Genomic DNA, 14,512 nt, shown 5'->3' with positions numbered 1-14,512 from the left:
ATTTGTCAGTGATAACACAGGACACAGTGATGTTAATTTATAGTTAACTCATCTAAATGAGAATAGAATTGGTAGATAAATTGAGCAAATAATAACTATTTTGCAGCCCTAGTAGATATGTCATGAAATGACTGTTTCATGACTGGCTCGCTTGTGATTTAAGCAAACAGCATCCCCTGATGGTCAGAAAACCATATAGCTCCCTGGAGACCTTCAAAGTTGTTTTTTTTTTTCAATAAGTTTAACTAATTTCTTGAAACATCACCATTGTTGACAAATTTTGACAGTTGTATGAACCTGAATATAAGAATATAAACAATTGTGAAATATTTTAGAAGACTGTTTAATCTATTTTGATCAAAACATATACATTTGATAAGTGTTTAAACTATATGACACAACTTCTTAAATGCATGAACTGATGAAGCCTTCTGTGTGGAAGGTGAAATGTCTTCAAGAACTTAAAGCAAGTGCAGCAAACTAAATGTTGTGGAGAATGTTAACAATGACAAATGAAGTGTCATTTGAAAATGGTGTCAAGGAGAAAAAGCAGTTATTTCCAGCTTTATGCTTACATGAGTCCCACCCCAGTCCTCTAGATGGCAGTACTGCATTTACATTAATGGTTGCCACCTGAGATTTGACTCTTCGAGCTCGCCGTAGTCGTTTCAGTGAACACATTGTGTTCTCTTCTGTCTTCGTTTTACTCCAGTTTACTACATTTAGCACATTGGATTTATTTGTATGTGTCACAGAACTGTGTTTTTGTTGTCGTCAGTAAGGAGGCGTTTGTATCCAGTTAGCTAAGGTTTAAATCACCTAGTAGAGGACTCAGTAGCGCTGTGTTTCCATTTTCAGTTTGAAGACTTTTGTTCAGAATGATGAATTATTCCGACTACGACTCTGATGGATATTCGTCTAATGAAGACGCAGACTACGTGCCATCAGGTGGGAACTGAAGTTAGCTATGGTAGCCTGCTAGTTACTGCAACATTAATGAAGCTGTCACATTAATGTTGGTACACATCACAGCTTAGTCTTACTGGTTAAATTAGCATTTTTGGAAGTGTCCATGCTTACGCTGTGTGACCACATACTGAATTTGTGATTTATTGGTGAAGTCGCTCTCAAGAAACTTCATCATGGTCAAGACTTTAAAGAGAAAATGTTGTTCTTTGGTCATTTGGGCTCGAGTTGGACTAATTAATCAGCAGTTATTTCTGATGTGCGGTGGTTAACGTTGAGGACCGTTCTTAGTGACATATCTCTTTACTGTCTTCCCTGGCCCTTTGTGTTGTTCACTTGACATCTGTCTATTTACATCCTGCTCCTGTTGTCACTGCTCCTGTTCTTCTGCTCAGATGATAACCTCAGCGAGGACGACATTAATGAATGTGAAAAGGAAGATCCTCTGCACGAAGATGACAATGTTCTACACCCTGGTGGTGTCAGCAAGAAGAAGAAGAAACAGGGCCTTGGTATGAGGTGAGGGCTTCAGACAGCTCCTCAGAAGAAATGAAATGAAGTGTGTGAGAGTTTCAGCATTTCAGCATCAGAAAAAAGGAATGTATTGAACATGTGGCATAGGTTGTGCTTTGGAATATTATTATATCTGTATTATCAACGTGGATCTTGTGCGTGCTCCTGGAAGCATACTACAAAATAATTTCATACTTAAATTCCATCTTAAAACTTTATTACAGTAGTTGCCTGACGTAATTGTTAACTGATGTTTTTGAACTATACAGAAGGAGGAAGAAAGGATTACTGAAAGTAGAGACAGAGGTGAAGGACGCTGGTAGAGAAGATGAGGCAGCGCCACCACAAGAATCAGTGGAAAAAGCCACAAAGGTAGAGGAGGAAGAGGAAGCAATACGTGAGAAAAAATCGGATGACCTCTGGGCAAATTTTTTGTCTGATGTCGGATCCCGACCCAAAAACTCCACATCTGCTTCACAGTCAAGTGTCACACAAAAGGTAGGTATTTTCTATCATGTTTTAAAACAAATAAGGTAACTAATTCAGGTGACTAACCCTTTAGCCCCACCCATTTACAGGCTACCAAACACAAAAATACCAAATTATGGTTTGTTGGTTGCATCTGTTTCTCATGGACTCTTTTTTTTTTATCTTCAGGCTGATTCTTCAGTATCGAGCACAGCTCCTTTGAGGACAGAAACAAAAGCATCACAACCTGCTAAAATAAGCATCACCAAAGTGTTTGACTTCGCTGGAGAAGAAGTTAGGTATGAAACCTCCTCACATTCATCCATCATGAGTTTTAAAGCTTACAGGGAAGGTGCAACCCTTGCAGTGTAACAGAAACATTAGATAAACCAGAGGTAAGAAAGAAATTCTTCATTTTGTCCTGGAGGACATAGATGATGTTGGTGCTGATTATTGCACCTAAGATAAATTTTTTTTCAAACCAGTTTAATTTATATAGCACCTAGGGGTGTAATGGTTCTGAAACTTAGGCTGAAACTGTGACACAGACAGACTTCATCGCACTTCTCTGCTTATAAGAGGACCTACAGTATAGCCTGTCTAGGTATATGGGCTTAACATTATGAAAGTAAGATTGTGTCTTTATAGAATGTAGCAGCAGCTATAGCTGTCCTAAAGCTGCTGCTGCTTTTAGGGACAATATAGAGTCTAGGTCATCCATGTTGTGAGGTGTTCAGGGACAATGCCGAGTGTATATCACCCATGTTTCCCGAGCCCCTCGAAAAAACGCCTGTATGACTCAGTCATTTGTATTCCCTCATTACAGAGTTAATGAGTAGATATATATAGTGTTCTAGTGCATATCTGAAAGCAGGTATAGTTGGATCAAGTCCTTAGAAAATGTGGCTTTGTGAAATGCCATTTTCAAATTGACCAGTAGGTGGTGCCACACACACAAACTTTCTTTTCATCCATTGTGTGGATTAGGTGCCTAACCCTAACCCTAACCTTACCCTGTACCTTATCCTTACTTAACTTTAAAATCAACACATAATTTTATAATACACACACATACATACATATATTAGATCTGGTAGAATAAGTACTATATAATAGAGTACTGTAATACAAGTCACCAATAAAAAAAATGTATTTAGGTTTTAATACTCTAATCCCATATTTTTGTGTGACAGTTGGATATTTTGTGCTGTGCCCGTGGTTTTAACAGTATCAAGATTTCTAAAAGTATGTCCTTGTCTTGGAGTCAGTCATAAAGCTGTTGTGTCTACCAGCTGAAATGGGGAGTCTGTAATTTATAATTTTAATTTGTCTCTGGTTTAACAGTAGATTCTTGACGCAGGCTTGAATGAACATTCACCCCATTCAAACTTGAATGAACAATGTTCATTAAATAGGGTTTAATGAACACTGTCACCTTTACATTAGTGCAGTATGTAAATCGCTTTGAGCTCAGCCTCAGTGCCATGTTTGAACCTGTAGGCCAGGCTTTTACAACTGATCAGACAAAGTATGCACTAATCCCCTGCCTAAATGATGTATAGCTGACAGTGTAAATAGTGTGAGCCCCTGGGACAGGCTCAGGTTATAGCCATGTGTCTAACAAAAGATGTGCCACTATCACAGTGCATGACATTTCTTCGACAGGAGCCAAACAAACAGCAGAGCGTTTCCCATAAAAACACCATAATTATCACAATTTCAAATAAACACAGTGTGTAATTACACACAGCCACCTATACCAAGGAATGTCCCATCCTCAATGTTGTTGAGTGGGCCTCATATAGAAACCAAATGTGATCCTGGGTATAATTCGTCTGATTGATTATGCATGAAGCAGTTTGCTCTGTAATTACAGCATCATAAAGACCAGTACATAGATAGTACATAGACGATGGATGTAACCTATCCCCAAAGCCTCAGTAGAAGCTGCTGCATCTAACATGTGACATCTGAGCAGCTATTTCTCAGTGAAAATGCAGTGTTATTGCTGGTGACTGTAACACCATAGTATTTTAGCTAGTATCCACACACCAACCACCTCTGTGTCTTTTTCACTTTACTCTCTTTGAAACTCACATATTTTTCCTCTGCCTGAGATGAGACTCGCCCTTTCAGAATGCTCTTCCTCTTCATCTTCGGAGCTGTGTGCTCTGTGTAATTATGGCTGCATATAATTAGCATACATAACAGGGAAAGCCTTTCCATGCCGCCATGATGGATGCAAGTGGTTGTGGAGTCTGTGTGGTGCTGAAGTTCCCAGACGATGCAGTGGTTTTTCCTCATATAGACTCTATGTCTAACCCCACAGAAGACACAGACAGATGTGTGTGTGATGTGTGTTTGTGTGAAAGAGTCTTTATATAGCATGTGTATGGAGAGAGAGGTTGTTTTTTTCTTTTGACTCATCTTCCCTGGACGCAACAGAGGCATTTTAGACATTTTTCATAAGGGCATAGTTCACACCAGTACATGCCTGTTGTGAAAAGCCACCTTCAATCTGGTTTCTTTAATCAGACTCCAAGTTTGTTCACTGCTTACTCCAGGTCTGGTTTATTGAAGTCATTAGACTTTTTTTTCTCCACCTGCACTGAGAATGTCCAATTGAAGGTTTTCAATAAGTTTTCAATATGGATGAGCAATGCAGTTTTGTGTTAGTAGTTCAAATAAATCTGTTTGCTGGATTTACACAAGAATGTAGATCACATCACAATGTAGGAGTGATTAGTGTTGCTTCCTCGCAGTTGGATGGTTCCTGGTTCGAGTCCAGACTGTTTGTGCTCTTTCCCTTGTGGTTGTGTTTTTCCCCAAAGACTAACTTGCCAACAGGTGTGAAAGGTTCGACACCTCTAGCTAGACTGGAGAGAGCACACCACTCCTTGACACTGCTCTATGACCCACTTGACTCTTTACCGTAAAAAGGCTTTAGATGCTGTATAAATGCAGAGGACTCCAAAGTGTTCCATTTTCCTGCCAATTCAGGTGTCAAGAAAAGATCCTTGATCATATGTCTCACAAACTATACAGTCACTGCCACAAACACTTGGGCTTTATTCCTCCTTATTATTTTGGCTTTTTCCAACAAATAGATTTTGAGTGGTCAGACTCTTGAGGGGTATTAATGAATTTCCTGTGCATTTACTGCTGGTAAGTTTTCAGTGGTTTATTGTACATGACATTACATCAAGAAGAGGACAAAACTCTCACCCAGTGTAATGGTGCGACCCATGTGAACATTTTATGGTGGAAGGCCAGCTTCATTGTAAAGTGTCTTACATCTATTTTCTTTCCTTTTGTAATCTTGTCATACAAAGCTTAGCAGAGTTTAGTTTAATTTTGTGTCATGTGTGTCTCCCTCCTTTGTCAGGGTGAGTAAAGAGGTTTCAGCCGAGTCCAGAGAAGCTAAAAGCTATCTGAAGAGCCAGGACACCAAACAAGACAAGAACAAAGAGCAAGAGGAGAGCTCATCCCCCAGTGAAGTATCTCTACCTGGCCCCAGGTACACATATACCCACCCTCACATGTAGCAGCCACTCCCCACACTAGCATTTACGAATGAGGATTACAACAATATGTTGCACAACCTCGGTCCAGCAGAATTGTGTGAGAATGATGGGGAGTTACATGCGTGCTTCCCCTCAGCCATCAATGCAATAAAACTTTCCTTGTACTACACAAGTACATCCTTTTAGTAATGTTTTTGTTACCATGGTAATAGGTCATCTGGGATTTGCTCATCTTCCCTTCAAAACCCCAGACAGGAAACAGGAAACCATCTTCCAACAGACAGGAAGTACAAGCTATTTCCTATTTATCGCAGTCCTGTGTGTGTACGTGTCTTTCTGTTATGTGGACAGTTTTTGGATTTTATAACTTCTTTGTAAGGACACATTGATCAGTTCTTACAGCTTCACAGGGCTGTTTGAGTGTTATGACCTGGTTTAAGTTTTAGGTTAAGTTCAGAATGCATTGTATCATTTTGTGTCCTTGGTCTGTTTGAAGTGACGTCTAGAACAGGAAAGGGCTATCAGCACAACTCCCTTATTAACGTGCACGCACACACGCACACTCAAACAGGGCTGTTGAAGTGTGGTGGTGTGTATTGTGATAGAGATGATATTGTAACTGTTATGTAACATTACAGTAGCAGCGGAGTGTGTACTACAGTACAGAGGAATTCTCTAATGGCAGACAGTAGTTCAAAGTTTTGCTTTCGAACGAAGAAATGAGAGCAGCACAACTTTGATTTCAGTTTCAGGATTAACTCTAAAATGATATCAGCTTCTCATTCACTGTAGTTGAGCTTTATAGATAATTTCAAGTATAAGGCACCCAATAATTTGACATAAAAAACAACAACTTAAAAATCATTTTGATGACACTGTTTCATAATAAGGGGAATGTCATCTCTACTGTTACCACTGCGTGGCTGGGTCATCTAGTACTGCAACTACACAGGACACAACTACAGCTACATGGAATCAACACAGCAGAGACTATGACACAACACCATGTCCTATGACGTGTGTGTGCTGATCACAAACAAAACTCGTAAAAGTAAATATGCTGCTCATGCAGTTTTTATTCAGTTAGCCGATACACCTCTGTTGACATGACTTAACGGGAATTGTGATCATAAACAGCCATATATCAAATAAGCACAACAACAGAACATGTTTAAGGTTAAACAGCTACCACGTGAACTTGCTGGTCCAACAACAGAAACGCTACCTTGGCATTTGTCTTCTTTCTTTTTATCTTTTAGCTCTTGGCCATGAGTTTCTTACTCTTGTCTGGTCTCTTTCTTGCTCACCGTCTCTTTTTCTCATCCTCACGTCCTGTGACACGGCCTTTTTGTGTCTCTTCAATAACTGAATAAAATCGTTAATCGATCAAACATGGCCATCTTCTAAGGTAAGCTAACGTCAGCTAAAATTAGCCTGTGAAAATTCAACATCAAATCACCTTCAAATGAGTATAAATAGCAGAGTTCTGCGATTGTTAAATCAAAGAGCACATTCACTTACTAGAGTGTAACAGACATCCTGGATGGGGGTACAGACAGAGAAAGGTGGAGATCAGCATTGTGGAAAATACAGTATTTTACACCTACCGACAACTGTAAAGCTCAGTAAGACAAATGTCAACATATTTATGGTTTTATAGGGAGATAACATGTTTTAACAAATTCTTGGCTATCAGCTTGGCTAGGTCTGTGCACAGACTAAAACTAAGACACCCTGTGGCTATTGCAAACTGCACGACAGCTGGAAAGACTACATTTCTATTTCTATTTGGGTGATACAAATTATTAATAAAGCAGCTTGGTTTATTTTTAAGGCCTGCCTCCAGCTCCAAATTTAACACACAAATCAACTTTCATCTAATACAGAAAGTACAGACATCTATATCTCCAAATATTTAATTACTCCTTTGAATATATTTACCCCTTTGTTGAACATAAATTGCATAGTTGTTGCATCCCCACTCCCCTTTACTGCATGGAAGTCTTGACCTTACCTTGACGCTGTGTTCCAGGACACATCACTTACTTGATTGGATTATTTATCTTTAACAGTATTCAGATACTCTATCAAGTTTGGGATTTTGGCCTTTCATTGAGCTCCGCTGAATAAGCCTACCATCAATATGCTGCAATTGAGTGCATTAATGTGAGGTTCTCATGGCTGCATGTAATTGTGGAAGACCAAAATGACTGGTGTTTAAATGGTGCACAGTAATTAACAACGTCTGTCCAGTCATGCAGCAGTAAATGAAAAGCTTGGCCTGCTGTGGTTTCCAGTGGAACGTCATTATGCTTTCACACAATGATTTATAGCCTCTTCTTTAAAAGCAACTGCTTTCATGCTGTATTTTACATAAGAACGTAATACTCATGTATCTAGCATGAATTGATTTATGATGGGCACGTGTGAGGCCAAATGTGATATGATAGAACGATGGGCAAACTGAAACAAGCAACATTAGATGATTAGAATTTCTTAGAAGCAACAAAAATAGATTAGCACAAAGCTAAATGCTAAATTCATTATAAAAAATGGAGAAAGACACTCAACTGCTAAACAGACCCATTCCTTATTGTTGTGACATTTAATCTTAATCTTGTTAAATCAATCTAGAATGTGAAAGGGCAATGAGTCTTTTAATTTAGCCTGCCTGACTGATGACATTCTCTCTTGTCTATCTTGGATGGCTGAGCGTGCTCGTCAGTATCTGTAAGTGGGACATCACATTAGCAGCTTGTCATATCACCCTCTCTATAGAGTAGAACAGCATATAAACACAATCATTAATCAAAGGTTTCAGTAGTTGGATGGATGCTGGGTCAGTGTGCTCTTTAATGCACGTCCATTTTGGGGTTTCGTTTAAATTTACTTTGGCTTTTCAAAATAATACTTTTTTGTTTCAAAGTGGAAACAGATCTCTACAAATATGTCTATATAATATAAATTAAGTACCGGGAAGGTCCAGTTTCTAGTGAATCAGTATCCTGGAAATAATCTACACCATGAAGACAAAAGAAGCAACTCTGCAGAAATATTAAGGATCACCATCTGTGACTCCTGAAGGGGTTAGAAGTTTCTGCAGCTGAGATGGGGGAAAGTATGCAGACATGGACAAAATTGTTGGTACCCTTCTGTTAAAGAAAGAAAAACCCACAATGGTCACTGAAATAACTTGAAACTGACAAAAGTAATAATAAACATTTACTAAAAATGAACTCATGAAAATCAGACATTGCTTTTGAGTTGTGACTCAACAGAATCATTTAAAAAACAAACTAATGAAACTGACCTGGAGAAAAATGATGGTACCCTTAACCTAATATTTTGTTGCACAACCTTTTGAAGCAATCACTGCAATCAAACTATTTCTGTAACTGTCAATGAGACTTCTGCACCTGTGGACAGGTATTTTGACCCACTCCACATGAGCAAACTACTTCAGTTGTCTCAGGTTTGAAGGGTGCCTTCTCCAGATGACATGTTTCAGCTCTTTCCACAGATGTTCAATATGATTTAGATCAAGACTCGTAGAAGGTTCTTAGCCATTCTTGGGTGTTTTTAGCTGTGTTTTGGGTCATTATCCTGTTGGAGGACTATGACCTGTAACAAAGATAAAGCAATTTCCATTTTCCATTTTTTTTTTTTTTTTTTTTTTTAGGATTAAAAAAATCCTTTCATCGGTGGAGTCCTCCTCTGTCGTCTTCTATTAATTGTTTTAATTGTCTCATTGTTAATTGTCTCATTGTTTTAAACAGTGATTGATGGTCTGATTCTGTCTCTTCAATTTGTCATCAATTTTCCTCTCATGGCCACGACCTGGGAGTTTGGCTACAGTCCCATGGACCTTAAACAACTGAGTAATATGTGGCAGTTCCATTAGTTTGTTTTTTAAAAAAAACTCTGTTGAACCACAACTCAAAAGCAATGTCTGATTTTCATGAGTTAATTTTTAGTACATGTTTATCTATTATTACTTTTTTCAGTTTCAAGTTATTTCAGTGACCTTTGGGGTTTTTTCTTTCTTTAACAGAGGGATACCAACAATTTTGTCAACGTGTGTACATGCAGCCAAGTTTCAGCTGAAGAAATGTGTCTAATTGTGTGTCTTCAGTGTGTCTAATGAAGGTTCACATCTCTTGTGTTTGCAGCACCAAACGGATAGCAGGCATGTCGGGCATCCTGAGTCGTATCGGGGGAAAGAAACCAAAGATGAGCACACTGGAAAAGTCTAAGATGGACTGGGATGCTTTTAAATCGGAAGAGGGAATCACAGAAGAGCTGGCCATCCACAACAGAGGCAGAGAGGGGTAAGACGCTATGGGTCAGCGCTAGTTTGTAGCTGGAAATAAATATTTCACATATTTACTGTTCCTTACTAAAATACACTCACTGGCTAATGGTGGACCAAAACATTAGAACCACCTTTATATAAAATGTATTCCAGTACGACTCACCCACTAAGACATCAATTATAGTTATATAATCTCATAATAATTTTATTATGAACACCTTTCTGCCAGTTTCAACAAAAACTGTAATTCGTACATTTGTAAGTGCAATTTAGATCCAAGCTGCTTTGCACTTTACTGTATTTATTGTGTAATTTAGCTGCAAACAGTTTGCAAACATTGCAGCTCAACCTCAGTGTAGCTGTTAGAACTGCTGAAGTTTAAATGTCAGTGACATGTGCAGTTAACAGTCATACTGTGGTTACAGTGCTATGAAAAAGTATTTGCCCTCTTTCCTATTTTTTGATTTTTTTTGCATATTTGTCACAGTTAAATGATTCAGTTCATCAAATAAATGTTAACATCACACAAAGATAACCAGAGTAAATACCAAATGCATGTTCTAAATGATGATTTTATTATTAGAGGGAAAAAGCTGTCCAAACGTGTGGAACAGCTGGATGCACTATAAGCTGGCTGTGTAATTCTATGACTAACTGGAAATGTCACAGGGACCACACAGTTGTTAGTTTTTCATGTGGACTGTTCATTTACTCTGTAAACTGATGACACCTCCATCCTACATGGAGAATGAACAGGCCCAGTGGAGTAAAAGTAGTAGTGAGTGAAAATGACGCTTCCTCAAGCAAATACCACGTCTATGCTGCACGCACTCTGTTCACTTCTTCATTGTCATTCTGTGCCACATACTCGCACTCGGATACCATAGTTAGCATGCACCAACTTCCAACCAAGCAGAAGGACGGCAGCTAATTTGAAATCACTCACGCGCACACACACACACACTGAAGGAAAAACTGTGTATCTGCTTCCTGTGCTGACGTCGAAGAAGTGGAGAGAGATGTGGTTATGTACAGTATGTGTGTATACATTTCTTTTTATGGTTGTTTTTGTACCTTTAGTACCTTTTGTGCTGTTCTCACAAATTCAAAGAGCTGCTGGTTAACATTTGGTTTAGGGTTCAGGTCTGACGTTCACTTATAGTATAGCTGAGGTTGGGGTACAGCACTAGGAAATGCATGATGTCAGCGAGTGTCCTCACAACTCTTTAAATTATGTGTATGCATGTGTGTGATGAGATCATTTTAGCTTTTATGCTCTTTGTCCTCAGTTGTACTTTCACTGTGTTTTGCTTGTAATGATAAAAGTAGGTCTTCTGTTCTCTTTGTGTGTGTCTGTGTGTTTAGGTATGTGGAGCGGAAGAACTTCTTGGAGCGAGTGGACCATCGCCAGTTTGAGTTAGAGAAAGCAGTACGACTGAGCAACATGAAACAATGACACAGACTGACAAAGCATGTGCACACACAACTGTTTAGACTTCCTATAAGTTAACTCTCTCTTTTTAACAGAGTTGACATAGTTGTTATTCCCCCAGTAAAGGCGCCTCAAACTATGGCTGTTGCTCTGATCTATTTCAGGACGGGGATATTAATAGGCTGAGTTTGTGTAGTGGTGGGGTGTTGAGTGTTCCTCTACTTGTATCGTTGGGAGAACCAATTAGAGTTTCAAACCTTCACACTGAGGACATTTTTGGGAAGTGAGATCAGTCCAGCCGGTCCTGCTTCTTCAACAGGCTGATTTTGGGTTACGCTTTAGAGCTAAATAATGATTCTGTCTTATTACATTAGTAATGGTTTTTTGTTTGTTTGTTTTTTCTTTGTCCATTAGTTCTTTGTAATTATAACATACTCAACTAGTTAAAAGCTGAGATGTGGGAACAGTGATCCACCGTTATCTGCATGGCGTCAGATTTGACCTCTTACCTCGTGTCTAGTGCCGTACATTTGAAGTACCTGCTGTTCGGCTTGGTCAGAGTCCACATGCATTCCACATGGTGGCTCACTGGAATCGTCACAGCACAGAACCTCCACTGAACCCACTGCAACTTCTCATTTATTAATAAAAACCTTGTGAATATTTAAAAACATTTTGTAGTCACGTTGTGTCTCTGCTGTATACCCTTATAAGTCAAATCTTTGGTTACCTGTGATTCATGCCACTGTTGAGTAGATTTGTCATTTGTTTAGTTTGGTGATGGTGTTTTTAATCTGCCTTCTCATTTTGAAATGTGTCAGATAGCTTAAATGATCACGAAACACTGAAATTATGATCATGCATTCAAACCCTCGGGTGATGAGCTTTCTCTAGACACAGTTCAGAGCACTAATCAATACCACAGCAAACATGTAATCAATCACTGCGTCCTCTCGATCATATCAGAGCAGGACCACACACAGATGTGATGCCTGACTGCAGCCGGTCCCTCAGGTGTCGTTTTGTTCTGGAGATGCCAGAGACAAAGACGACAGGTGTGGAGAGGAGGAAGAAAGGAACGTGGACACAAAAATGGGACTGTTGATATACTTCTGTTCATTTATGTAAATATTAAGCATCCAATAAACACACACACATTTTACAGCTGCTATTTTGTTTGCTGACGTAAACCTTCTGAAGAGTCTCTACGTACCTCAGTAATCATTATGTTACTGTACTGTACTGAAGTACTACTCATAACACTGAACTCAGGTTTGATTAGTCTGTGAAGATTCTCAGTCAACTTTGATTTGTAATCAAATATCTAAACCTCGGTAGAAAATGAAGAAAAGTCCAAATCGTTCATATTTGTTTGGAAACAAACATTTTCCTCATACAGACATTCCAAAGCCAGTTTAAACTGTTGAAGCCTGCACTGTTTACACCTCGGTGTTGCACCCATCAGTAATCTTCTCCTGCCTTGTGAAGAAGCAGTGCTGCATCCCTTTTTGCATGACATGCACCAACTGTCTGTCAGTGGAACAGTGTGAGTGCATCTGCCCTGCTAAAGATTTCTCTGTAGACTGAGGAGGGCAGTGAAACAGCATATGCTGAATAGAGACTGTTCCCTTAAAAGCAGTTTGTGATTCACTACTAAAGCTCTTTTTACACAATGATACATGGTGGGATTTTTATAGCATATGGCTGACAGGAGATTATCCTTGCACAGCTTAACATGGCTGAAGGTGTGTAGGGGGGTGTGCTGCCATGATGGGATTCTTGTAAGCATGGAGGCAACTGAAACGGCATTAACTTAGAACGACAGCACGCTAAAACTCCACTTCAATCAAAATGTCTCAGCAGTGACAATTCACTGTCATGATTTCCCACAGATACCCAGTAGAATCTGGGGTCATCTCTAATGATGATGGAATGAGTCATTCACTGGACCAGATTTGAATTACCTAAAAGCATATCAGCCATGTTCATCACCAAACGGAGGCATGCGGCCACAGCCTCTCCTCTCATGTATCATTTCATTTACACGGGTGCCTGAGTGCTTATCGTTTTAACATGGAGCTGGTGCTGTAATTATTTAAAGGTGTGATTTCTTAACTCTGCTAAGTCTCTCGTAAGCGCACTGTGTTGCAGAACAGTCAGTCCATTGGTTTAGCAGTGAATCTGTCATTCCAGTTTCAACAGGTGAGATCTGAGCACACAGTGACATACTAAGTTAAATTAGTGTGTCTGAGGGTTCAGATGAAATTATCAAATCATGTAGAATTTGACTTCACTATTTTAAATAAACAGAAATCCTGCTTCTCTACTGATTTTTTTTTTCTGCAGCCATAAGTTGAACAGATGCTGTTATTTCAAACTACAGCGGGGAGCCTCGTAGTGTTTCTGCAGAACACACACACAAACAATGACAGGGATGACAGGGTTCAACTATTTATACATCACATCATTATAACAACCCAGTCATATTGAAACTTTGATTTTTGTCTGTGTCACACAAATCTGGGCCACACTTTTAAAATGAGCAGACACATTTGTTTTAGAATAACAAGGAACGCAGGTGTTCTATTCAACGCAACTCTACTAAATGAAAGACGTTTCCAGAGATTTCCAGTATTTTCATTTCTCCTAGAAATTCTCTTTATATCAGACTAAGTTCAACAGCATGTCTATTTTGTGGGACTGTTGGATGGAATACACCTAGACCGACCTTTAAAAAAATGAAGCTGCACATTTATCGTCTCAAGATAAAGCAAGTGACCTGTTTGCTGTTTCCTGCTTTTCTGCATGAATTGAAACATGATCTGATCTTCACCAAGGTTACAAATATCAAGACACTATATTTCTAAGCTGATAAAACAATAATGATCTTCCATATGGTTATTGAACACATTAAACACACACAGGGATGGTGAAAGAAGTAAGTGAAACAGTGTTTGGCAGCAATACCCTTAAACAAACACTGTGAAGAGGTTTAACCCCTGATGTACCTGTCACTGAAAACATGGTCAGATGTCATTTGATTTGAAGTTAGAGTCTCTCTGTGTTAATGTTTCCAGCCATTAGCTGATCCCTGCAGATTAACATGTGTGGGGTTAAATAGAACAATTGTATATTCTATACAGGGCTGGGTGGTGATGCATGGAGTCAAGCCTTCAATCTGCTCCTTGTCTGTGGTCTTTAAATGATCCAACATTCACCATCACGGTCCGTCCTTTCGAGGCTTGTCCCAAAACAGCTCTCCAGGGGTGTCCGCGCTGTGAGGTGCAGGACGCGTGT

At 39.2% G+C, this 14,512-nt stretch overlaps 1 protein-coding gene across 1 annotated transcript; it reads left to right on the top strand.

Moving 5' to 3' along the window:
- Positions 1-668: 668 nt before the first annotated feature.
- cfdp1 (craniofacial development protein 1) lies at positions 669-11,851 on the top strand. Its single transcript, XM_026366408.1, has 7 exons — positions 669-948; positions 1,362-1,485; positions 1,749-1,977; positions 2,137-2,246; positions 5,333-5,464; positions 9,641-9,799; positions 11,149-11,851. The coding sequence occupies exons 1-7, from the start codon at positions 879-881 to the stop codon at positions 11,237-11,239; spliced, it is 915 nt and encodes a 304-aa protein (XP_026222193.1). The 5' UTR covers positions 669-878; the 3' UTR covers positions 11,240-11,851.
- Positions 11,852-14,512: the final 2,661 nt, after the last annotated feature.

The sequence above is a fragment of the Anabas testudineus genome, chromosome 6, assembly GCF_900324465.2.
Source record: "Anabas testudineus chromosome 6, fAnaTes1.2, whole genome shotgun sequence".
NCBI classification, from domain to species: domain Eukaryota; kingdom Metazoa; phylum Chordata; class Actinopteri; order Anabantiformes; family Anabantidae; genus Anabas; species Anabas testudineus.
The sequence above is the reverse complement of the archived record's forward strand: the minus strand, read 5'-3'. Positions and strand labels throughout refer to the sequence as shown.